The 24,911-nt window shown below is 48.9% G+C and overlaps 1 protein-coding gene across 1 annotated transcript in view; it reads right to left on the bottom strand.

The window, feature by feature from the left end:
• Positions 1-24,911, bottom strand: part of EGFR (epidermal growth factor receptor) — a 159,403-nt gene that overhangs the window by 25,541 nt on the left and 108,951 nt on the right. Inside the window, 8 exon segments of the mRNA XM_032476368.1 lie at positions 393-509; positions 1,551-1,692; positions 2,951-2,974; positions 2,976-3,070; positions 4,363-4,431; positions 9,815-9,949; positions 12,962-13,145; positions 14,189-14,340. Of these exon segments, the coding sequence (XP_032332259.1) occupies positions 393-509; positions 1,551-1,692; positions 2,951-2,974; positions 2,976-3,070; positions 4,363-4,431; positions 9,815-9,949; positions 12,962-13,145; positions 14,189-14,340 (918 nt within the window).

Below are 24,911 nucleotides of genomic sequence, written 5' to 3'. Positions count from 1 at the left end.
CTCTTGTCACTTAGAACGTCCCCGTCTGCAGGGACGCGTGCGGCCGATTCGCGGGGTGACGTGTTCTGACACCTGCAGCCGTCGCAGGGCTCGGAGAACACACACACGCTCACATCTCAACACAAACACGGAGCGAGTGAGGGCAATGTGGTCGGGCCTGAAAACTGGGGCATTTACGTGAAGGGCACACGGGCGTTCGTTACGCTCTTCTTGCAATGCTCTGGGTGTTGGAAAAATTTCAAAATGAAAGATAAAGGGTAAGCAGGGATACGCTGGCAGGGAGGACCCCCCCCCCCAACCCGCCTCCGCCAAGAAGGGCAGAGGATAAAGGAAGGGACACTCAGATCGGGTGACGCCCCCCCGGGGCTCGCCCACACCCGGCCGCGCCCCACCTTTGCCACAAGGCCCGTCGCACTTTTTACACTTGCGGACGCCGTCCTCCTCCACCTCGTAGCTGTCGGAGCTGCAGGCGCGGACGCACGAGCCGTGGTCTGTCACCACGTAGTTACCTGGGGGACAAGACAACGGAGGAAGGCAGTGAATGGGGCAGCAGGTGCTTCCAGGCCGCCCGCGTGTCCTGGACGAGGGCGCCCCCGATGCTCGGCGTCTGTTGAACTTTAAGGACAAAGAACGAAAGGCTGCAAGCAAAGGGATGGGGTCCGGGAGTTCCCCAGCATCCCGGGCCGGGCAGGGGAGGGACAATGCTGACCCAGGAGGCGGGGTGCACCTGCTCCAGAGTTAAAATGCCCCTTTGCAGCCCGTTTTTCCCGCAGGTTTTACCTTCGGGGCTTGTGGTTAAAGCCTGAATATTTACTCACAAGTGGGAGCCCACACAGAGAGCGGTCCTCCGTCCTCCCAGACCCCACATCCTGCCCCGAGCCAGACCCGGGACGTGGGTCCATTCCTCAGCCTCCCCTCACGCCTTTTGCGTGTTAACATGAACACAGACACTGGTGTCTTTTGGGAACCCTGTGTTCCGTTTGACTCCCCCGAGTAGGTCCTCAGACCTCTCGCCTGGACACCTGTCATGTCCCTTCTGTGAACTGTTTTTGTCCTTTTGGGCTCTGAGCGGTTTCCTGCGGATTTTAAACTCTGTCTATTAAGCCTTCTCTCAAAGACGGACTCGGAGCCATAGTTGTGGCATTTAGACTTTATCTTAATTTGTTACTTTCCTTACGCCGGCTTATTACTCTGTCTGTGTGCAGGACTCTTAAGGGCACAACTTTTACCAGATTTTTAACCATTGAAAGAGGCAGGTCCTCTGACTACAAATGTAAGCCTTTTGAACACCTGTTTAGTACAAGACCTAAACAGGGACATGTCCCAATGGCCGGGGGCTGGTGCCAATCAGGCAGGTGAATCTCCTGGACGCCCACGGCTGGGGCTCAGTCCCGTCCTGGCCACCGGACGCGGGGTCAGAGCAGCGGGGGCCCGGCCCCTCGCCCGCCTGACAAGGGTGCGGACCCGGGGACCCAAGGGCACCTGAGCCCCGGGGGACGCACGGGTGCCAGAGACAGAAGGGGAGGCGGGCGCCACGGGGGGGGACTCACGGGGACAGTTCTTCACACAGGTGGCCCCGAAGCTGTACTTCCCGTTGGGGTTGACGTCCATCTGGTAGGTGGTGGGGTTGTAGAGCATGAGCGGCGGGCACGTGTCCTTGCACGTGGCTTCGTCCCGGAACTTGCGGCAGACCTGCCACAGGAGGGACGGTGTGACCGGTGCGACCCCGCGCAGAGAGCTCGGCCACGCTCCCCCGGGGCTGGGGGCTGATCAGGACACAAAGGTCTAGCAGAGCAGTTGCAATAGGGGCAGGAAGACCTTGCTCTTAAAAGCAAGATTTTTCTTAAATGTATCAGCCCGGCTGTGATAGTTTATGTGACAATTATGATGAGAAGAAGACACATCTCTTCGTGAACTTTCAAAATAAGGAAGGCGTTCGCACACTGGAGTAGTCACTCCGCAGTGAAATTACTTTTAAACTTAACTTAGGCTGGGTTTCCCTCTAAAAAACACCCGAGGCTACATTTGAGAATTTACTGCCAAGTGCAGAGAAGCCTGAATGGGAGGGCTGTCGCGCGGAGGGGACCAGATCACACAGCGTGGTGTTCCCCACCAAGAGTCTGCCTCCAGGTGCCCATCAGGGATGACCGGGACCAGGTGAGGCAGAAGCCTGGTGGCTGGTCCAGCCTCTGGAGCGTGAGTGTCCCTGTCCCTGACAACCAGGCTCTCTTGAGTCCCACCCAAGGCGGGTCTCCTTGTCCGGAGCCCGCCCAGCTGACCTGGGGGACCCCTGCCTGCCCGCTGTGGTGTCTCCTGGACCCCCAAGGTGCTCCCAGTCGGACGTGTGGCACCTGCCACCCAGGGGGACACCAGGCCTCGCTCGAGCTCTCTGCCGTAACAGGACAACAGTGTGGTCCAGGACCCCTCGGGGAGCGGGGCACGGGCAGGAGGCATCTGAGCCGAGGTGGGGCGAGCAGAGGTGTTAGGGGCAAAGGACACAGCCAGAGAAGTCCCAGCCACTCAGGGTCCGCGTGGCCTCCTAACTTCACCGTCGAGACTTTAACGACCCTTACGACACAACTCCCTAGGTTTGCGATGAGAATTAAGTGAAATAATGAAAGAATGTGGCGATGCTGGTGCCACTCGCAATAGACATTAGTGACAAATAAAAACACATGTAGTCTTCTGGCTCATTCTGTGCCCAGGTCCCGGCTGTGGTGCCACACACACTGTGTCGTTTGAGACCACGTGGCAGATACGTAATTATCCACCAGGGTCAGACGGGGAGCCCGAGGCACAGAGGTCACGAAGCAATGGTGAGGGCGGGACCCTGGCGGATGCTCCGACCGCCGGCTGCCGCAGATGGCACTCAGCGCGTTTCAATCACGGGGCGCCCCTCCGGGTCTGGGGCACAGAAGCCGCCCCCGCGGGCCGGCCGGGTGGCTCTTACCAGGCAGTCGCTCTCCCGCGGCCCCTGTGCAGCCGGCGGCACACTGGTTGTGACAGCAGTCACTGGGGGACCTCCCGCGGCAGCGCCCGGAGCACTGCTGGGCACAGATGACTTTGGTCACTGCAAAGGAGCAGAGGCCACCTGTGAGCTGCAGGGCCAGGGCGGGCGGAGGGTCGCAGCCCGGGGCCCCCGCAGAGCACTGGCAGACGGTGGATGGCGCCTTGATCAGCAGGAGGAGCTGAGTGGTCCTGCAGCTGGAGTTCCCGAACATTCTGCCAAATTCAACTGAGCATGACCTTTCTTTTTCCTTACTTTTTAAAAAATTAAAAATAATTTTTTTAAATTGAGGTCTAATCAGTTTCCAGTGTCATGTCCATTTCTGGTGCACAGCACAGTGCTTCAGTCAGACATGAACATACATATATTCACTTTCATATTCTTTTTCACCGTGAGCTACTACAAGATATGGAATTTATTCCCCTGTGCTCTACAGTATAAACTTATTTATCTATTTTATATACATTAGTCAGTAACTGTAAATCTCAAACTCCCAGTTTATCCCTTCCCACCCCCCCACCCCCCGGCAACCACAAGTCTGTATTCTATGTCTGTGAGTCTGTTTCTGTTTTATACGTAAGTTCATTTGTCTTTTTTTTTTTTTTGGTTCCACATATGAGCAATATCATATGGTACACAACGGAATACTACTTGGCCATAAAAAATGATAAAATAATGCCATTTGCAGCAACATGGACATCCCTGGATCCCTGGAGAATGCCATTCTAAGTGAATTCAGCCAGAAAGAGAAACAAAAATTTCCTACTTGTTTTTAATCACTTGGGAGAACTGACCAGATCAACTCTAGACTTTCAGACCTGCTAAATTAGATACTGGTTAGAACTGAGTTTTGGGGTAATACAGAAATCCTGTACAAATAAAAATACGCCTGCCAGAAAGTAGCGCTAACAGTCATGTCACAGTTAGACTTAAGGACAGATGGTCAGTTTTCAAGCCGACATGTCCCCAGATTCCTTGGCTTGTTCACGCGTCTCAACTAGCTTCCCTCAAAAAACCCCACTGAAAAAGTTGCTCTCACTTCTTTAGAGGTGGGTGCCCCGAGGAGGGACAGGAAGGGAGAGAAAACAAAATTGCAGACCAGCCTCCTTTCCCAGGGAAACTGCCAAGTATATTATTGTTCGGAGAGAATGGCTGGCACCTGGGTGGCCGAAGTGTCAAAAACAGCCCACACTGGATTAACCGCACGCGGTGAGATTTGCAAGACTGTCACTCACATAACTGCTAACATCTGGCCTTAGAGTCAGCCATGCTTCTGGCGTCTTCAAAGGGAACACAAACACAGTCAGCTACACATAAGGGGAGGAGGAGGCCCTGAAATTCTGCCCCCGACTCACATTTCTGGCAGTTCTCTTTCCCTGCGCCCCAGCAGGTTCCGTTGACACAGCTTGGATCACACTTTGGGCCTGAAATAAAAAGTAAGAGTTAAAATTCACATCTCAGGGAAACGCAACAGATGACAAAGACCGGGTGGCACTTTCCCAAGCTCCTAAGCAAAGCCACGTCCTAGACCAAAGAAAAACTTTCAAATTGCGTATTCTGCTTGTTTGTTCAACTGGCTGGTCTGTAAGATGGTTTTTACAAGACTCTCATAAGAAAAAAAAAAAAGTACCATGCACTGCTTTTATTTACATTTTAATTGTGGAAACGGAGGCACAGAGTGATTTTTGACCTGTCACAAGCCACAGAAACGCATTTAAATGGATTCATGGGTCTGGGTTTCAAATTCGCTTAGGCTTGGATAATTTTCCAGCGTCTCCCACCGTCCTGTGAAGGATGCCGAGTCTGGTGGGACGGCTGTGCACCAGCCACACTCGCGCTACGTCCAGTCCTCAGTGACTGGGTGGGCGCGTTGGTTATCCCAGGAGTTGGGGGCCTGCAAATAAAACCTCTTAGACTCCAAGCCAGAGAGAGGGGCTCTGAAAGCCACACCAGGGCTCAGACGTGCGTGGTGTGTGTCACCTGGCTGAGTATCTAAAAACCTTAGCTACTAATTTGCAAGTTACTGGGATTACCTGTAATTGAACAATCCACTTGTGCCGTTTTTGTAAACGATCAGCTACAAATGACAGCTCCTAAGGTTTTAAATCTCATTAGTTGTGGCTTTGTTTTCATCATCACTGAGAAATCGGAAGGCCAAGTGTTCTATATCCAGACATGCAAAACAGGCTGACCATTAAATTTGTCAGCAAGACGACCAGCCACGAAGAGATTTTCCCTTGCAAAGACACAGTAACCCAAAGGACTCGACACATGTCTCAAAGTCTCCCACTGTCAGGAAGAATTTAGTCTGTGGGAGGATTTAGGTTTCAAATACAAGAGCTGACGATTTGCCAAGGGATTGTTGGACCAGGGCACCCCTTCAACATGATTGACAAGTTTTACAGTCGCTGCCAGGGCTGAAAGGCATCATTGCAATGCTGGTGGCTCCTTCGTGGAATCGTAGGAGACGGGAGGCTGACCCCCAAAGGGATGCTGCGGGCTGTACATTGTGAAGAAAGAAGAACGATGGAGACAGAGACAGAGAAACTGATAGGAAAGAGCAAAAGAAACACATGGCTACACAGTTACCACAGTATCCTTCCTTTTCACCCTATACGTCCCCATATTTTCCAAATTTCTATTGTAAGCATGCAATAAATATATAAAGAAAAATATTAAAAATAAAAATGCTTAATAGTATCTTTCCATAACACAGGAAAACATCTGCCAATCAAGAAATTCAAGGTTTGCTTATAATTCTGTTCTTTTTAAAAACTGAAGTATAGTCAGTTACCATGTGTCAATTTCTGGTGCACAGCACAGTGTCCCCGTCATGCACATACAGATATTTGTTTTCATATTCTCTTTCATTTAAGGTTATTACAAGATATTGATATAATTATTCTTAATTTTCTGTGACCAAAAAAAAAAAAAAAAAAAAAAGAACTGCAGACATTATTTAAAATATGGCTAGTAGGGGGAGGGCATAACTCAAGTGGTAGAGCACATGCTCAGCATGCATGAGGTCCTGGGTTCAATCCCCAGTGCCTCCTCCAAAAATTAATAAACAAATAAACCTAATTACCTCCCCCCACAAAAAATAATAAAATTAAAAAATAAATAAAAGAAAAGAAAATATGGCTAATAGAAAAAAGCAAAAAGAAGAAAATAATTAACCAGAGGTAATCAATATAGACATAGAAATCGATGTATATATAAGAAGTAATATCATACTATATGTTGTATTTTAACTTAAACAAGAACTGAAAAAACGTTATGACAAATTTTCCATGCCTTTAAATACCCTTCTTCCTAACGTGAATGTTCAATGGCACGATGGTACCGTAATTTATTTAACCAATCTCTTATTTTTAGATACATAAGTTGTTCCCAACATTTATTATAAACGAGGCTGTAGGGAATATTCCTGAACAAAAATACATTTCTACACCTACAGTTTTCATGCCCCTTATTTTTCCCCTTAGCATCCCCAGACATGAAATCATAGGTCACAGGTGTGCACACTTAAAAGCTTCATGGGATTTTGTCCTAATTCTCTCCCGTGGCCATGTTTTATTACTTTACATGCCCATAAGCAGAATATGCGAATTTCTACTTCTCTACACCTTTGCTGATCCACGTACTGAGAAATCAAAAACCAAAAGGAACCCAAATATTTAGCAAAGGCAAAAATAATGCTTCCTTATTTCATTTTAACCTCTTTTTCTTACAGTGACAAATAACATTTTACTTTATTTCTTGTCTCTCTTACTATGTTTTGGGGCATGCTGCTCATGTCCTTGGCCCATTTTTTGGGGGGAAATTCAACTTCTTCTTGGGATTTCGAAGACTGCAGTACGCAGTCACGAAACAAGAGTGTTAACCCTTTTCAAGGCAATCAGATGTTGCACAATATTTTCCCGTCTGTCGTTAATATTTTTTTCTTATGGAAGTTTTCTTTTATGATATCTATTGTTGGCTTTTCTTCAACTTAATATTACAAAAATTCATCTTGATGTTTCCTTCTAGCATTTACATGTAGAATCAATATTTTTTGTGTTTACTATGCATTTGGCACCTCCATTGGTATATGAAGTGGATGATGGATTTATTTTAATTTCCTCTCAAGTAAACTTACACATTCTACCCTCAAATTCCAAACTACACCACCACCAACGTAAAACTGGGGCACATTGGGTGACCTTTCTGAATCTCAACTCTCGGCCATAAAACACTTAAATCACCTTATGAGTAATTAAATCATTCCAGAACAATTTGTTGAATAATGAGTTCTTTTCTCATTTGCTTGAGATGCTGTTTCTTTACAGACATTTGATTTAGTTAGGCTTATGTCTTATTCTTACATGTCTACTCCTAAACCAATACCGTATTGGTTTGTGGCTTATAGCCATGTGATATTTGAGTCTTCTTCCTGCATAAACCTGTCCATCAATCATTCTTTCCCACACTTTCTGGCCGGGCCTTTCCCACGGCTGTGGTGTGATGAGGGAGGTTGTGCCACTGTGAGTTGCCTGAGCTGGCCAACGGCAAACCCATATTGGCCTCACATCCTTTCCATGTCAGATTTTTGGTTATAAATGTACACAATTTAACCTCCCCCGTTGTTCTCCAGACAGCTGAGGAAAGGCTAAGCTGGTTCTCTGGATCATACAAAATTTTTCGTAAAATAAAGCTTTTTCGGTTTCTTGTAAACACAGTTGGTGTTATGATGGGTATCTGCTGGAATAATGGATTGACAAAACAAAAGGGCTCGATGCTCATGTTCACAGCAGCATTTCATTCATAATTATCCAGAGGTGGAAGCAACTCAAGGGCTCATCGACACATGAAAAGATAAACCAAATGTGTATGTGCATGTATTCATGTAATGGAATATTATTCAGTCAATACAAAGGAAGGGAATTCTGACACATGTTATAACTTGGATGGCTCTTGAAAACACTATGCTCCGTGAAGGAAGCCAGTCACAAAAGGTCAAATACTGTGTGATTCCACTCAGATGGGGCACCTAAAGTCATCTAATTCATAGAGACAGAAAATAAGAAGGTGGATGTGGGGGCTGGGGGGGCGGGGATGGATGGGGAATCTGTGTTTAATGGGGACAGAATTTCAGTTTTGCAAGATGAAATGAGATGAATGGGGGTGATGGTCACACAACGATGTGAATGTATTAATGCTACTGAACTGTGCACTTAGAAATGGCTAAGACGGTCAAGTTTATGTTAAGGATGCTTCATCATTATCAATTGATCCATCAACCAAATCAAAGAAAAAGCAAACAAAACCCAAAGCAGCTCTTGATTTGGTAGATCCACATCAGCTCCAAGTTCTGAGACCAAAAAAAAAAAAAAAAAAGCCCCGTGCATCCACTGCACAGTTGGAGGGAGACAGAGAAGCAGGAGATGGTGATGGCTTCTTATTTTAAAGGACTGGAAAGCCAGGGAGACTGGGAAGGGAGCAAGCTGAGTGGAGCCTGGTGACTTCAAGGGTGTGTCCTCAGAGATTCCCCACAAAGCACGGCCAACGGGGCAGGTGGGGCACCCCTGACCTGCATGCAGCCCCCCCTGAGCCTCTCCCGTACGTGGATGCTTTACCGATGAAGACAGGGTCCAGGCCACAGGCACTGGGTAAATATGGACAAACTCACCCCCGTGAGCTCCTCATTTTGGTGGAGCCTCCGAGTAGGAGTGTCCACGTTACAGAGGAGAACAGATCTGACTCCATATGGGATCTGTGCCTTTAGTTTTGACCAGCGTGCCCTGTTTTCTAGGCTCAGTCTTGCTGGCTCTGCGCCTTTTATGAAATAATGTTGCCTTTGGCCTGAAATAGACAGGAGAGCCCATTCTCGGGGCTCTGACCTTGAAGGATGTCAGCACTTCTGCACTTACGCAGAGATGGCCAGTTGCAAAATAGAGAAGACCCTTTGTTTTGTGGGAGGTTTGCAGGGGCACCATGCCCTGACCCCCGGGGACAGCTGCAAGAACAAAGGATTCCTGCAGCAAGAAGTTTGCAACAACCAACCACACCCCCTCCCCCCCCCCCCTTTTTTTTTGTATAAAAGGAGCCTGTATTCTGACTGGAGCAGGATGGTTCTGTAGGACATCAGTCTGCCATCCTCTCGGTCTGCTGGCTTTCCGAATTAAGTCGCGATTCCTTGCCCCATCACCTCGTCTCCTGATTTACTGGCCTGTCGTGGGGCGAGCAGAACGAGTGTGGACTCGGTAACATCCAGGCCCATCAGCAGGAGGCCAGAGATCAGCCCCACCGCTCCCAGAGGGCCTGGCACTGCTTTGAGGCCCAGCAAGCGAGAAGCACACGAGAGTCCGGTCGGTCTGCTCACGCAGGACGGGAGAAGCCTCTGGGCCAGGGCTGAGCTAACGGGCCGCTCCCAACGGCCACACGCGGGCTCAGCTGTGCTGGGGGGTGATCTGCCAGCAAGGGCGCTGCCACCAGGAAAAACACTTTCCCTTCTGTCTTAAACAGGTGCTCAGGGGGAGGGTACAGCTCAAGCGGCAGAGCACATGCTTAGCATGCATGAGGTCCTGGGTTCAATCCCCAGTGCCTCCTCCAAAAAATAAATTAAAAAGTAACCCTAATCACCCCCCCACACAAAATAAACAAAAATTAAAATTTAAACAGGTGCTCTTCTAGTGATCAGATAGTCTGTTGTAGGTTAATGCAAGTCAGCATTAACTCTGCCTTCTCTGATGCCCCACCCCGAGACCCCACAGCTCTGCACCCCCGCCCCAGAGCTGCAGACAGAGAAGACGCGTGGGGACCACTTACAACCGCCCGGCTGGTTCTGAAAGTCCATCGACATATTGCTGAGGAATTCGTTGTTGACGATGTCTCTCCACTGGACAGTCTCCACGCTGCACAAGCTGGGGTTGTTGCTGAAGCGCACGGCACCTTGCAGGATCTCTGCGCGACAAGGGAGCCCCCGTGAGCAGACTCTTGTCAACTCTGGGAGAGATGCATGTGTCTCCTCGCATTTTGCTTTCTGCTAAAAGGATGACAGTGTGCAAACGAGACTCCCCCCCACCCCAGAACTTCAGAGGTGGGGGGCACTGAAAAGCAAGAGGGGGGAGGCAGAGGGCCTCTGCACTGGGTTCCTGAACAATGAGTGATGGGAAGTGAGACACATGGGGAGAAAGGACAAGGGTGCTGTGGTCACTCAGCATACAACGAGCTGGCGGTCCCTGGGAGGCTGATCTGGGCTGCACCCCAGTGACCACATGATGACCCCGTGGAAGGGCAGAGCGGACAGGAAGGGCGGGTGGAAGGGAAGATGCTGTGAGGCTCTGGGAGCATTTCAACGGAGAAGGGGGGTGTGAGGGTGAAGGAGCGAAAAGGGTCCTGCGTGTGTGATGAAGAGACAGGGCAGCAGGAATGCAGAGACAAAAGATGTCAAAACTGTTCAAAGGAAGAGATGGCAGGACGTGAGAATTCCAGCCTACGCAGAGGCAAGTGTCCTGTCTGTGGCATCTTTGTAAACACTGACTAACCGACCTGTGCGCAGAGCACAGCGCGAGAGCCCTGGGGATGCTAAGATCAATGATTCCTGCTGGCTCCAATGACCACGTCCACGGAAGGCCGTGAGCCACGGCAGGTGGCAGTGACCTCGTGGGTTTATACCCGTGGTCTTAGCTGATCCTCGCAGTGGCCCTGTGACTACTGTAACTCCAGCGCGGACGCATTAGTGATGCCCAGCATCCCACAAGCGGGCACGGGACTGCAGGAAAGGAAGGGCTCTCGTTGGAAGCTCGCCGAGGCTGCTGGAAAGGAGGACATCGCCCAGAAGGCTGGGGGGAACGCAGGCGCAGGAAGACGGAGGGGGCGCCCTGAGCAAAGGCACGGAGGATCCAGTCACAGGCTGGGAGGAAGGTCTGCACCGGGGAGCTTTGGACGTGCAGTCAGAGACGGCAGGACCATCAGGTGAAAACATGAGTGCGGGAGGGAGGCAGAGTCAAGGGGACGAACTCCGACACGAGGTCAGAGCTGGAGACGCAGGAAAGAGAGGCTGCGGGAGCATCAGGATTACAGACCAGGGCCCGGAAGGAGGGGACGCGGGAAGTGGGGGGGGGGCCTGGCAGGACCCGAGGGCAGGGGGTGAGGACGGAGGGCCCTGTGCTGACTGTCCATAAGGGCACGTAATTCACGTGAAATTCACACGGGAGGGTTATTTAATGCCATTAAACAATCTGGATTGATGCTGTAACAGAACAGATCAAGTCTGACTCAACATTAGACCTGTTCCTTTGGCTTGAACCCTGTGCCCTGTTTTCTAGGCTCAGTCCTGCCGGCTCTGCACCTTTTGTAAAACAACGTTGCCTTTAGCCTGAAACACACAGGAGAGCCCGTTCTCAAGGCTCTGCCCTTTAAGGATGTTGACACCTTCGCACTCCTATAAAGGTAACAAGTTGCAGAACAGAAAATAACCTTTGTTTTGTGGGAGGCTTGCAGGGGCACCGCGGCCTGACCCAGGCACACAGCTGCAAGAACAGAGGATTCCTGCAGCAGGGAGTTTGCAACAACCAACCACGCCCCGTCCCCTTTTTCGTGTAAAAGGAGCCTGAATTCTGACTCAGGGAAGATGGTTCTCTAGGACATTTGTCCCCAATCTTCTCAGTCTGCTGGCTTTCTGAATAAAGTCGCTATTCCTTGCCCTACACCTCGTCTCCTGATTTATTGGCCTGTCCTGCGGCGAGCAGAACGAGTTTGGACTCGGTAACAATACAGCCCCAACAACAGAAATAATGACAGTGCAGAAACGGCCGCCGGCACTTTATCTGGAGTAATTCACTTAATTTTCTCAACAACCCCAGGAAGTCTGTCAGCATTGTTAGCCACGTTTTTGAAGACACAGAGAGATGTTCTGGGGCATCTGGCTGGTGAGCAATGGGGGAGGGCTGGAGCCCCGACAGTCCCCGCTCCCACCTCCCTTTGCCTGCCCCGGGGCCCCGGGCGCGGACCGCACAGATGACCGGCATCGGAGCCAGTGGGCATCCCTAAGGCACTTTACAGAATGCAAAACCCAGGGGCTGCCCCCAGGGACAGACAGCAGGGCCCTCCGGGCTCAGGCAAGTGCACACATGTGACAAACGTAGATGGTTAGACCCGGATCCCGGCCACCCCAGCATCCTGGCCCAGTGGGCAGGTAGGCTTCTCCACGCCAGCACCGCTCCATGTCCTGCACCCTCGCCTTCCATCCCCCCTTTCCTGGGGGCCCCTGCCTATCAGAGCTGCAGGGCTGCAGGGAGATAAGGGCCCTGGGCACAGACAACTGGGCATCCCCGCCGACTGTCACTCACGTGGGACTTTAGAGGGGGGTGCTTTGCCACGATTTCTTTATTTGCACAATGGCAGAGCGTAACATGTGCCCTGAATGAGGGCTGTTGGCATTAAATGAAGCTACCAATTAATTAAATGAAGGCACTGTCCCTGCCATGATCACTGCTGTCTTCATTTCTTTAAAAAAATCAATTTCTTTTCTATCACCTTCCAGTTTCCTCTCCCAAGCGCCTACTCACAAGAATTCAAACTTCATGCTCTATCCTTAACTTAAAAATAGCTTTATGCACAACAGCATTACTCTGGGAAATGCCCCGAATACGGATTGATGACCCTGAGGTCCGGGTGAAGACTGCAGTCTACCAGGAACAAAATGTCTGCGGAGCCCACGTCACCTGGTCGTGCTCTCTTCCTCCCAGAACCTTCCCCATGTCTTACTCAGTCTCTGGCTATTGAATGGGGGAGACCTGGTACTTGGCTTAAATCTTCCCTCCTCACCCCGCCATCCACTATCTTCTTAGCAACCTCCACCTGCTACAGCTTGCCCTGGCTGGCAATCAGTCTTCTCCGAGTGGCATTAGGAAAAGGGACAGGTTCGCTGAGCACCATCCGAGCCACCGTCCCCAGGCCCCGGCCTCTCACCCTGCAGGTTTCTCATGGGCAGCTCCCGCAGTCCGGTTTTATTCGCCCCGTAGTTGGACAGGACCGCCAAGGCATGGGTGTTTTCATAGAGCACGTTGCCCCTGATGATCTGCAGGTTTTCCAGAGGAATCTTCTCCACGGTGTTGAGGGCAATGAGTACATAGCCGGCCACCTCCTGGATGGTCTAAGGAGAGGAAACGTGAATGTGTTATTTCCCTTGTGAGGGGCTGGAGAATGCAAGATCTAACATGTGCCAGAGAGCCCGGGACCCTAGCTGAACCACGCACACGAGTGGTTGACACACATAAAGGCACCCAGACGATGGATGACAGCTGGGGCCGGCGGGAGGTGACAGGATGACAGTGACCCCTGCCCTCTTGCCTCTGGAGCCCGCTGGCAACAGCAAACGACAAAGTGTGTCATTTCAGAAGGCTGCGATGTCTTTCGTTTGGTGTTTCACACACTCAGATGAAAATAGAAATGGCATTAATTTATTTTCTATCTGTCTTGCAGGCTTTCCTATTTAAAAAAAAAAAAAAAGAACAAAACCCCAGAAAAAAGCCAATTGATCCCAAGTTCAAATACACCAAACTTGGAAGCCTTCAGGGCTGGCTCCTAATTGGCTCAGCAAAACCTACCGTGAAATATTCGGGAATTTTGCGAACTCTTGGTAGCTGGGAATCCACCATGGTGGGAGCATTTATACCAGGGAAATAGGCAAATGAGACAAAGCAGGATTATTTTTTTTTTTAAAGAGCTAGTATATGGGGGCTCTATGGCTGGAGCGCTGGTTAGAGAATTAACATCGGTGTCCTTGATGACGGCAGGTGCCAGACTAGTCTGTTTTTCTCTTCGATATTCTTTTATAGCTCAAAGTTGACACTGGCTGGTAGAGTAGCCTCAATTTTTTTTTTTTAATGTTTAATTTTTGTTTATTTGTTTGGTAAGGGGGAGGCAATCAGGTTTATTTATTTATTTATTTAGAATGGAGAGATTCTAGATAAAGAAAGATTTAAGATGGAACCCTGGAGCTCGCGCACGCTAGGCACGCCCTTCGCCACTGAGCTCTACCCTTCCCACCTAAAGCGGCCTTTTCATAAAACTTGCATACACCGTTCCTGAGGACTTGCGACTGCCAGAGCAAGAACAAACATGCTTCCAGTTACACCCTGCCACGGCCTCTATCTACTTATATTTGCACAGGACACTTAAGTTTATCGCACTAACCTTGAGGAAAGACAGGTCGTAACTATTCTGCATGTAGGTGATTTCCAAGTTCCCTAGGACCACCTCGCAGTTATTAAACATCCTCTGCAGACTCACAAAGTGGTCTTCGAACGTGCCCAACTGGGTGAGCTTGTTACTGGTGCCTTGGCAAACTGAAACAAGAAGAAAACAAGAAAGTTATCATGCGAAAATGCCACTGAAAGCAGCCAAACTAAAATCAAACAACATTCACAAACTTCAACTAATTTCTGTGCCCCTCAGTGACTTGTGATAGGAACTCTGATTGAAGCCCACTCAGGGCAAATGTGACCCCCCAAATGGTTAAAAGTTATATAAGGTACGGTTCAGAAGTAAGGGATAGTTCGACCCTATAATGCGTGGAATTGTTTGAAAATGTTAAAAGCTACAAGGGGACGTAGATTGAAAATTCTATGAAAATCTTTAAGACAAAACAGTCTGTAAGAGGTTTAGTACACAAAAAATACATATCATACGGCATTTAAATGATCTAATTATGATGTTGAGTTAATAACTATATAATAAGTTTTCACTTTGCAGAAAGATAGCAGGTCACATTATTGTGTGTCCAAAGGCTATTTACCTATCTGACCATAACACTGTACAACCTAAAGTCAGTGACTGTAGAGTGTACATAAAGGAGATAAAAATATTGTACACAAAGGCACCAAAGAATAAAACCAAATGCTAATATAACACTTGGAAAGTGACGGAATGAAAATATACATTTAAAAACACACTCAAGCTACTCGGAAACCAGCCTGCCCCTGTTTGCCCACATTCCTGCCAGGATTCGGCCTCGGCACGCTTAACTCCCTCATGTTTGAAGGCATCAAACGTAAGTGAGGAAAACATTTTCAATTAGGGGACAAAGGTAGACTGTGAAAACACATTTGGTAGTCTACGTATTTCAAAGCAAAGGAGGGCATTATAATAAAGTCATATTTATAAACCTAGCTCTTTGAAAGACAGGTCCAGGCAAGCATAAGACAACAAAGAGGTTTGGGGCTTTTGAAGCGGGAAGCTGTTAAGGGACTGGACTTTGAACCAAAAATTATCGTAAGTGAAGAAATATGGCCCCTGGCTGTGGAGCTGAGATTCAGAACTGGCCAGGCTCCTCCACGTCTGCACCGTAACCAAGCGGCTGAGCACAAACACAAGGTGGAAGTCAGGGACTTCCAAGTCCCTTCCAACAAGGCAGGGACTTTCTTTAGGAACGCTTCCCAAATCTGCATTTCTGTTTTCCAGGTTCACTGCTCCCTCCCCACGGGAGCTGTTCCGAGGAGCATCTTCTGACTGTCTGCTCTTGCTTTCCGGCGCCACGGCACGAGCACGAGTGGAGACACCACATAATCAGCGCGAAGCGTTCGCACCGACATTAAATATGAAGTGACCCTCAGCATCCTCTTGCACCCTGTGGGGAATTCCCTCTTCTCTCCGTCTGTGGTCTTATTCAAATCTAGTGGGAGAGAGGATGCTCGCGTGGGGACCACGACAGCCCACAAGATGGACCCCCGTCCACTGGCCCCGAGGCACACAGATCCCGTCACTCTTCTGACCGTCACACTCGGATCGACCCAGCATCTCTGGCGGCTTCCACGCAGGAGTGTGGGCTGCTTGGATCGCAAGCTCCAGCTGGAACCACACAGTTGGCCACAACGCAAAGTCTTCCCAAAGAGTTCCCAATTCTAAGGTCCTTAAGGTGCCCGCACCAATGTAGGTGCAAGGGTCTGACAATAATGGGGGACCTTTCAGTTGGCACACCTTGGAACAAAAGCTGCTTTCCCAGCTGGCAAACTGTGCTCTCTGAACTTCAGCCTAACTGGTCGGCTTCGGTCCAGGAAGCCCCAAGGATGGGTCATGCCCCGCACAGACTAGACCTGGGGGTTGACGCACATTTCCCAAGAGTTTCTTCCGTACACAGAAGGATGGAAACGCTAACAGAGGCGTTCATTTTAAACATGTTAAACATTTTCAACGGTCAAGGCTGCCAGTTTGTCCATTTCTCTTGGCTGAACCAAAGAATTTTAATCATTAAATCATGCATGAGTGACTTTGGTTAGTTAAAAAAAAAAAAAGGAAACGTCACTCCAGTTTGCCTGTTACAGAGGAAAATAAATGCGGAAAGATCACAATTGTGTTTTCATTTATTATTCAAAAAGGGCTAAATGGGCACCGAAAAGTATTTATCTGATGACTCCCTATCATGACCTTTTATTGTTTACAAATAGTATGAATTACTTTTATATTCAGAAAAAAGACCTTATATTTGGAAGATAACAGTGACATTATGCACATTATTATTATTGTTTTTTAATAGACTTCATTCTTTTAGAGCAGTTTCAGGTTCACAACAGAATTGAGCAGAATATACACATTATTATTTTTATTTATTTTTTTAGTGGGGAGGTAATGAGGTTATTTACTTATTTTAATGGAGGGGCTGGGGATTGAACCCAGGACCTCGTGCCTGCTAAGCATGCACTCTTCCACTGAGCTCTATATCCTCCCCGCAATTTAATTTATTTTTATTTATTTATCATTAGTGGGGAGTACACATTATTAATATGAATGCTAATTTGTAACACATTTTTGGCAGCAACTGGAAAACCTGTGTAAACAAATAAATGGGCTTAAATTTGCTAACTCATGGTGATTCTACTCTGGAAAACTTATTCTAAGGAAATAGACCTAAATTTCCATGCAAAATATTGATTTGTGTGTGTTTTTTTTAAATAATGGCAAAACGCTGCCCAGCTGTCCAACATGTTTATTCTTGAGTTAAAGGAAGCAGTGGACGGACTGTCTGATTCAGTTTAAGGCAAGTCCATCCTGAGCTCTATTCCAGGATTAATGACTAAAAGACCTAAACAAGCAATTCTCCAAGGAAGACATACAAATGATCAAAAAGCACATGAAAAAATGCTCAATATCACTAATTATCAGAGAAATGCAAATCAAAACTACAATGAGGTATCACCTCACACCAGTCAGAATGGCCATCATTCAAAAATCCACAAATGACAAATGCTGGAGAGGCTGTGGAGAAAAGGGAACCCTCCTACACTGCTGGTGGGAATGCAGTTTGGTGCAGCCACTATGGAAAACAGTGTGGAGATTCCTCAAAAGACTAGGAATAGACTTACCATATGACCCAGGAATCCCACTCCTGGGCTTGTATCCAGAAGGAAATCTACTTCAGGATGACACCTGCACCCCAATGTTCATAACGGCACTATTTACAATAGCCAAGACATGGAGACAGCCTAAATGTCCATTAACAGGTGACTGGATAAAGAAGATGTGGTATATTTATACAATGGAATACTACTCAGCCATAAAAACTGACAACATAATGCCATTTGCAGCAACATGGATGCTCCTGGAGAATGTCATTCTAAGTGAAGTGAGCCAGAAAGAGAAAGAAAAATACCATATGAGATCGCTCATATGTGGAATCTAAAAAACAAAAACAAAAACAAACAAACAAAAATAAAGCATAAATACAGGACAGAAATAGACTCACAGACAGAGAATACAGACTTGTGGTTACCGGGGGGTGGAGGGTGGGAAGGGATAGCCTGGGATTTCAAAACTGTAGAATAGATAAACAAGATTACACTGTATAGCACAGGGAAATATACACAAAATGTTATGATAACTCACAGAGAAAAAAATGTGACAAAGAGTGTGTATATGTCCATGAATGACTGAAAAATTGTGCTGAACACTGGAATTTGACACAACATTGTAAAATGATTATAAATCAATAAAAAATGTTAAAAAAAAAAAAAGAAAACGGTATGAGCAGCTGTTTCTCTGAGGCTTTCTCCTGCCACGTGCCCAACAGGGGACAGTGGCATTTACGTGAAGTATAGGGTAATGAGCAGAATGGCTTGGCCTTGGTTTCTTGCCTAGACAAAGAATACTCTTTAGTTTCATCTTTATACCAAATATCTCATGTGATGTAATATATAGCCATGAGAAAACGGAAATGTGAGGCCACGGAATCAGCGATATTAAAAAATAAAAACCACGAACTAGTTATAGTCAGGCAGATGGAAGACAACACTGTTACAAGCAAGTGTTCTTGACTCAGCCAGGGGAAAGATTTTGCTCGGCCACTTCCCCCCTATGTGACACGGAATGACCTTTCTTGAGGGCTGCACCACGGTCCCCTCAAAGACAGACTTGTGAGAGCAATCCTGGCCCCCCCCACCCCCCGGAATTGTTCTGAGGATTGAATGAATAGAAAAGCTTCGAACTTCCCTCTGTGCAGCTAGCAGCTGAGAACCGTGGCTGTAGTTCAACGTCGGATTCATCTGGGCAGACGTTACGAGACCTCCGGGGATGTGCACTTGCCCTAAGGTGCTGTCTAAACTGGCAGTCTTGGGATCCGCTAGTCGACTTGCTCAAATACTTGGCGTTTAAACAGTTACTTTGTCTCAAGAACAGTCACCAAATGAGAAGAAAGAAAAAAGGAGCATTTGCACGGGAAGAATTTCATGAAAATATGCATTTAGGATGAGATGCTTAAGGAATTTATTCAAAGAGGAATTTAACATCGCTTTAGGGCCATGCATTTGGAACCCAGGGATTTGGGCTACCATTTGCAAGTCCACCGAACCAAGACCACAAAGCGTTCCGTCTTCAAACGTTACTATGAAGGTTCATAAATGCACAGAAAAGCGGAAAGATCTATACGGCAAAAATCCTTAAAGGACCATTTTACTACGTTCATTTTATCACATATCCATCCATCTTTTTGTTTTCCAAGTGTGTTATAGTCAGTTTACAATGTTGGGTCAGTTTCCAGCGTCGAGCACAATTTCTCAGTCATACACGAAAACATATATATTCACTGTCGCATTCTTTTTCACCGTGAGCCACCACAAGATCTTGTATATATTTCCCTGTGCTCTACAGGATAATCTTGTCTATCAATTCTACATATGCCATCAGTATCTAGAACGGTTTCTTCATCTTTAACCTTGGCCATGTTAATTATAACGTGTCTCGCCATAGGTCTTCTGGAGTTCTTGTTTGGGCCCCTCTGTGCTTCCTGTAGTTGGATACCTGTTGCCTTCTTTACGCTGGAGAAGCTTTCAGGCATGATTTCTTCAAATGTCTTTTCAGGCTCCTTTTCTTTTTCCAGCCCCTTCTGCCTACGGTACGCAGGCCCCTATTAGTGTCAAACCCGCCCCTGCCATGCAGCAGGGGTCCATTCATTCGCCTTAGACGCGTGGGTCCACAGAGGCCCCAGCGGAGCCAACCCTTCCCCGCTGCTTGGGGCTGTGTTGCTGTGGGACCCCCCGGTGCGGATTCAGGTTTCAGCCCCCACCTCTGCCCTGGTGACGCGCACCAGGGAATGTGTCCCTCCCGAGCAAGCCAAGATGGCCATGCCTGAACTTGGCCTCTCTTCTCAGGAGAATGTGCTGAGCTAGAGGCTCTGGGCCAGCAGAGATACTGGCGATGGCCCAGCTGCGTTGCACCCTCCCCCCCACCCCCGGCAAATCAACACGGGTGCTTTCTGTGGGGCTTCCAGGCTGTTCTGTGGTGCCACAGCCCGCACCACACTCCAGCGCCCTGTGGCTCCTCTGTGCAGTCAGCTCCAGTCCTCTCCCTGGCCCGTCCACTGATGCTCCAGCAACCAGACCTGGCCCAGCCCTGCTGGCTCGGGTTTCGGGCCAAGGACCCCTGTGCTGGTTTCTCTCAGTTCTGTCTGCCAAGTCTGCTACTTCCTCCTCTGAGCCTCGGAAGCTCCCTTCCTCTCCCTACTGGAGAGACGGTGTCCCAGAGTGACACCTTGCTGCTCCCTCCCCACAGGGGAGGGGACAGGGACACATCCTGCATCGATTTCCTTTTTCTTTTTCCTTTTTCACCCTTCCCATTTTGGGGAGGAATCTTCTTGTATTTCCCAAGTAAGAGATATTCTCCCAAAGTTCAGGACGCATTCTGTGTAAATTGTTTGGGACGTAGGTGTAATTTTTGTTGCATTTGTGGGAAAGGATGAGCCAGGCGTCCTTCTACTCCGCCATCTGGGCAACCCCATCCCCACCCCACCTCCGCCTTCCATTTTTATAGATGGCTGAATAGCTGGAAAATCAGAAATGTGCTTTACCCATGTTGGACAATCAGAAACCGATCTGGACCAGAAAAAGATTTCAGAAAGCCACACCCACTGATCTTTTATTCATTCAGTCCAATAAATCTCTTCCAAGTACTTGGCAACACAATTTCTTTTGGCGGCCAGTGTCTCTGGTCATCTGAGTTTTAAACACCTAGACACATACGGAATGAAAATTCATGGACAGATAAATTATTTATGTATCAGAATATATTTCAGGTTGGCTGGAGTATTTCTTGATGGAACAGTGAATTCTGAGCAGGCTGCACCGAAGAAAGGACAGAATGCTGGATCTGGTTTAAAACCTCCCCACGTGAAAATATAAACAAGAGTGAATTTGGTGTGTCTGGCGGGTCCTTGCTGGAGATGCCATGATCAAGCACCTCCTCCCCGGCTTGCAGTATTTTTCAAATCTCCTAGCTGGGGACGGCTGCTGACTCGTGCTCAGGGCTCTCTCTCCCCCCACACAGGCATACTTCTGAAGTGAGTAATGCCACTTCCCTTCCAAAAGTCCGCTGGCCAAACCACTGCTTGGATCTTTCGCCCCCACTGTGATTTTGGTGTTTCTGACCTATTTCTTGGCACCTACCAGCGCGAGTACCAGACTTTGCACAGTCATCCCCAGTTTTCGAAGCCCTTACCATCTCTTACCCCAGGAGGGCCCACTGGAATGGGATGGCTTTGCCCGTCTGAGCTCCCATCACAGCCCATCTGGGAGACCTGATGGAACAGGGCAGATGGGGGAAGGGGGTGGGGGGGTAAAGGGGCCACAGCTGGTCATCCCAGAGCGTAAGCCCAGAGAGGCCTGTGTAAGGAAGTGGGGGATGTAAAACCCCAAATGGGGCTGCTGGCAGAGACCACTGCTTGAAACCATGCTCAAAACGCAACGGTTCCAAGTGTGACTGAAGGCTGCACTCTGTTTCCCACCACCTTCCGCCTCTGACTTGGCCTGAGCATCCTCGGCGGAGAACGGGCGAACAGAAGACACGTGGCAGGTTGTGGATGGGAGCGTGATCGCACGGGGCCAGCGGTCCCGGAGCCCGTGGCCGGCTGGGCTGGCAACTCGCTTTTTCTGCAGCCGCCTCTCCCAGGACAGCTGAAGGCTACAGATCAGGGTGCAGCTTTTCTCCTCCAGCTATGCCCTCATGATCTACGTCACTTCCAGCAAGGCGACGTGGAGGTAAACTGAGGCAGGGCTGACACGGCCCCACCCAGCTCACATCCCTTCTGCTTTACATTCTGCTCAGGCCGACATGACTCACTAACGACAGAGGCTGGGCGACAGCCCCCACCACGGGCTGTGCACCTGCTGACTGAGCTGTCTCTCTGGGGCTCATCTGAATGCCATGCTCGGCTGCGAAGCACCCCAGCTGGGTGGGGCCACCAGCCTTAGGTGCTGTTGGCCACCGAGTGAGGGTTCACGTCGCTCGGGCTGTCTGCTCGTTGGTTCACTCATTTCTTTAATTAACACATATTCAATAAAATGTTACAACGTTTGCCAGCAATGAATCAGAAGGGTGCACTGCCCTGAAGAAATATACTAGCCCTTTGAGGGGATGACTTTACACATGAGACACTCATAGGACATCCCCATGCAGAGGCTGCATCTCAGGTCATCATGGGGGGATGTCTGTGATCACGAACTATCTGGGAACACACCTTATGTTCCTCACCAATGAGCAAATGAACAGACGACTCCACATTCCCTGTAAAGAGGAAGCTGCTACAAGGGCCATGTGTTGGCCTTGGTGATCTCCCTAAACCCAGTCGCACAACTTGCGACACTAGGAAAATAAAGTTCTTCCCATTTCTACTTCTCCCCTGCCTTCCCTTCCTCGGTCACTTGAGGATTACAGGTGATGCTTCTTGTGTCCTAAGAATCACTCCTCCATCCACTCTTACTGAAAAAAGTTCTGGAAAAGATTTGTAATTTGCAAGGGAAGAAAAGACTTCAAATCCAGAATGGGGGGGGGGGCGTAAGGACCTCTTTTGCACTGTGTTTGGGGTCTCTGTGGCAACACATGTCTACTGTCCACCCCAAAATGGTTGGAATGTTCTTTTAAATTTTTCTTCTATTATTTCCCTTTTTTTAATCGAATGGAATACTACTCAGCCATGACAAATAACATAATGCCATTTGCAGCAACATGGATGGAACTAGAGATCATCATTTTAAGTGAAGTAAGCCAGAAAGAGAAAGAAAAATACTGTATGACATTACTCATATGTGGAATCTAAAAAAAAAAAAGAAAAAAAAAGGACACTATGAACTCATCTATAAAACAGAAACAGACTTGCAGACATAGTAAACAATCTTATTTCCCATTTTTTTTTAAAACCAGTCTCTAATGCACAACTGTGTCTCAAGGCCATTTTTCTAAATCACACACATTTAAGTTGGTTTATGTATGAGCGTTAAAAAAAATTAAACACACAATAGCCACTCCTTCTTCCAAAAACAAAGGAAATAAAAAAAGTAAATAAAGGAGCCATCAGCAAGGCAACACGAGAGGGCCGTTACAATCGTGTTTTCTCCTGAAAACAAAGATGTTCCCAGCACCCCTCCTGTCCCCACCCAGGGCGGCACCTGCCATGGCGACCCTGCCTGGACCTCACTGTGTGCTGACTTCCAAAGGTGGCCCTTGCAGAACCACAGGAAAGCCCGCAGATGGCGTGCAGATCCCAGAGCACTTGTGACCCTCTGTGAGGAACCCCTAGGAACAAGGAGCAGGGAGGATGAGTGAAGGTGTTGGGAGGCCAGCCTATGGGGGCTGCTTGGGCCAGAATGGATGTGGGGCAGGGGCGGGGTGGGCGGAGGGGACAGAGCTAATGCCACTGAGATTTCTGGGCTGCATCTCTGGTCCGATCCCTCCCTGTGCCTTTTCAGGCTGGAGCTGTTCTCGGGGATCAGTCATTGTGTCCTTTCTGCTGCTGGGAACAAACCAGAAGCAGTGAAGGGACGAAAAGTCAGCTCCCTAAAAAGATGAGTGGCTTGACTCCCCCAGTGAGCAGAGCCTGCTGCTGGCTTTTCTGTTTTAAAAGATGCAGAAACCATCAGGTCCTCAGCACGACTATCTGAACCAGCACTTCTGACCACAGGTCACCAGGGATCAAAAGTCCACTGGCGCCTGTCAGTGACAATGAACTTGGTGCCACGAGGTCTGGATCAGAACTGCGGTGGGTCCCACCGCCGCCGAGGCACCTTCTGCAACACACTGAGTCTTTTCTGTCGCCTGTAAAACAGGGACCCCCTTGGAGGACTCGGGGACATGGGAGATCCCTGCTCAAAGCGCCTGACACACGGCAGACGCTTAGTAAATATCACCACGACGCGAATCTGGGTTAAATCTGGCCCGGATCCCAGTGGAATGAATTGCTTCCTTCCTCCCCGAGCACTCCCAGAGGGTGACCCCTCTGCCCTCTGCTCACACTGTTGTGTGTGTGGCCTGGCCAGCAGCCGTGCGCTCCGGGCGCCGGGGGAGGGACGGGGACGAGCCTACGGCTTGAAGGGCAGGCATCCGGACCCCTATCTGCCCGGGGAGCCCGTGCCAGGCCCTCAGGGCTGAGGGAAGCCACACCTTCTGTGTGCCTTTCACAAAACTCCCCTAGGACAGCTCCCAGATTTCGGCTCAGAACATTCTCTACTCTTGTAATTTTTCATTTAGGAAAAAAAAGCCTCGCCCGGCCCCCCTTGGGGGAGGTTTTGTAAGTGCAGTTGGATTTGCAGGCACATTTTTTTTTAATCTAATGCCTGTTTTTAAATGAACACTTTCCCCACCGACTCTTAACTTCAAAGCATCCCCTTTTAAGTTTCATTTTAAAATGGGGAAAGAGTTGTGCAAAGAACACAGGTACGAAGACAGACCTGGCCCCGGTGGAGGGCGGGGACAGGCCTGCCACCCGCTCCTTGGTCGGCAGTGTGACCCACAGCCCGCCCCAGTTCCCGGGCTCGGGGACTGGGAAAGCCTGACTGGAAAATCACTGACAGCTACCCAGTTAACTCAGAGGAAACCTGAGCCAAGTTCCTGCCACAGAAATTTTGCACAGATAGCGCTGCTTCTAGAACCTACGAACGCTCCTTGAGAAGCTATCACTGAAGGGTGAACGGTCTCCTGTGGAACCATGTGCTATTCCTGGGTCACGTGCCTGGAAAGAGGGGTGAACGGTGATGCCAACCTGGGTCGCCTCCCACCACGGCCCGTGTCCAGGAAACACAGAGACCGGAGCAACCTGCTTGCTGTTCCAGAGCAGGGGCTGGCAGACTTTCCCCCAGGAGAGCCAGAGAGTAAATATTTGGGGCTTTGCAGATCGTATGGTGTCTGTGCCAACACTCAACTCCGCTGTGGTGCAAAGACAGGGACAGACGACCGGTGATGATGGGGCAGGGCGCCACCCCGGGCCAATAAAACTTTATTTGCAAAACTAAGCAGGGTTTGACCCACAGCCTGCACTTTGCCAATCTCTGTCTTAGAGGAAGACTCAACAGGAGGTCAGCAGGTGTATCACTGGCATTCCCTTTGCCTTGTACTGTCTAGAAGATAAACCTGGTTGCAAGTGAGTCATTTTCCTCCAAGACCG

The sequence above is a fragment of the Camelus ferus genome, unplaced genomic scaffold, assembly GCF_009834535.1.
Source record: "Camelus ferus isolate YT-003-E unplaced genomic scaffold, BCGSAC_Cfer_1.0 contig534, whole genome shotgun sequence".
Taxonomy (NCBI): Eukaryota; Metazoa; Chordata; class Mammalia; order Artiodactyla; family Camelidae; genus Camelus; species Camelus ferus.
The sequence above is the reverse complement of the archived record's forward strand: the minus strand, read 5'-3'. Positions and strand labels throughout refer to the sequence as shown.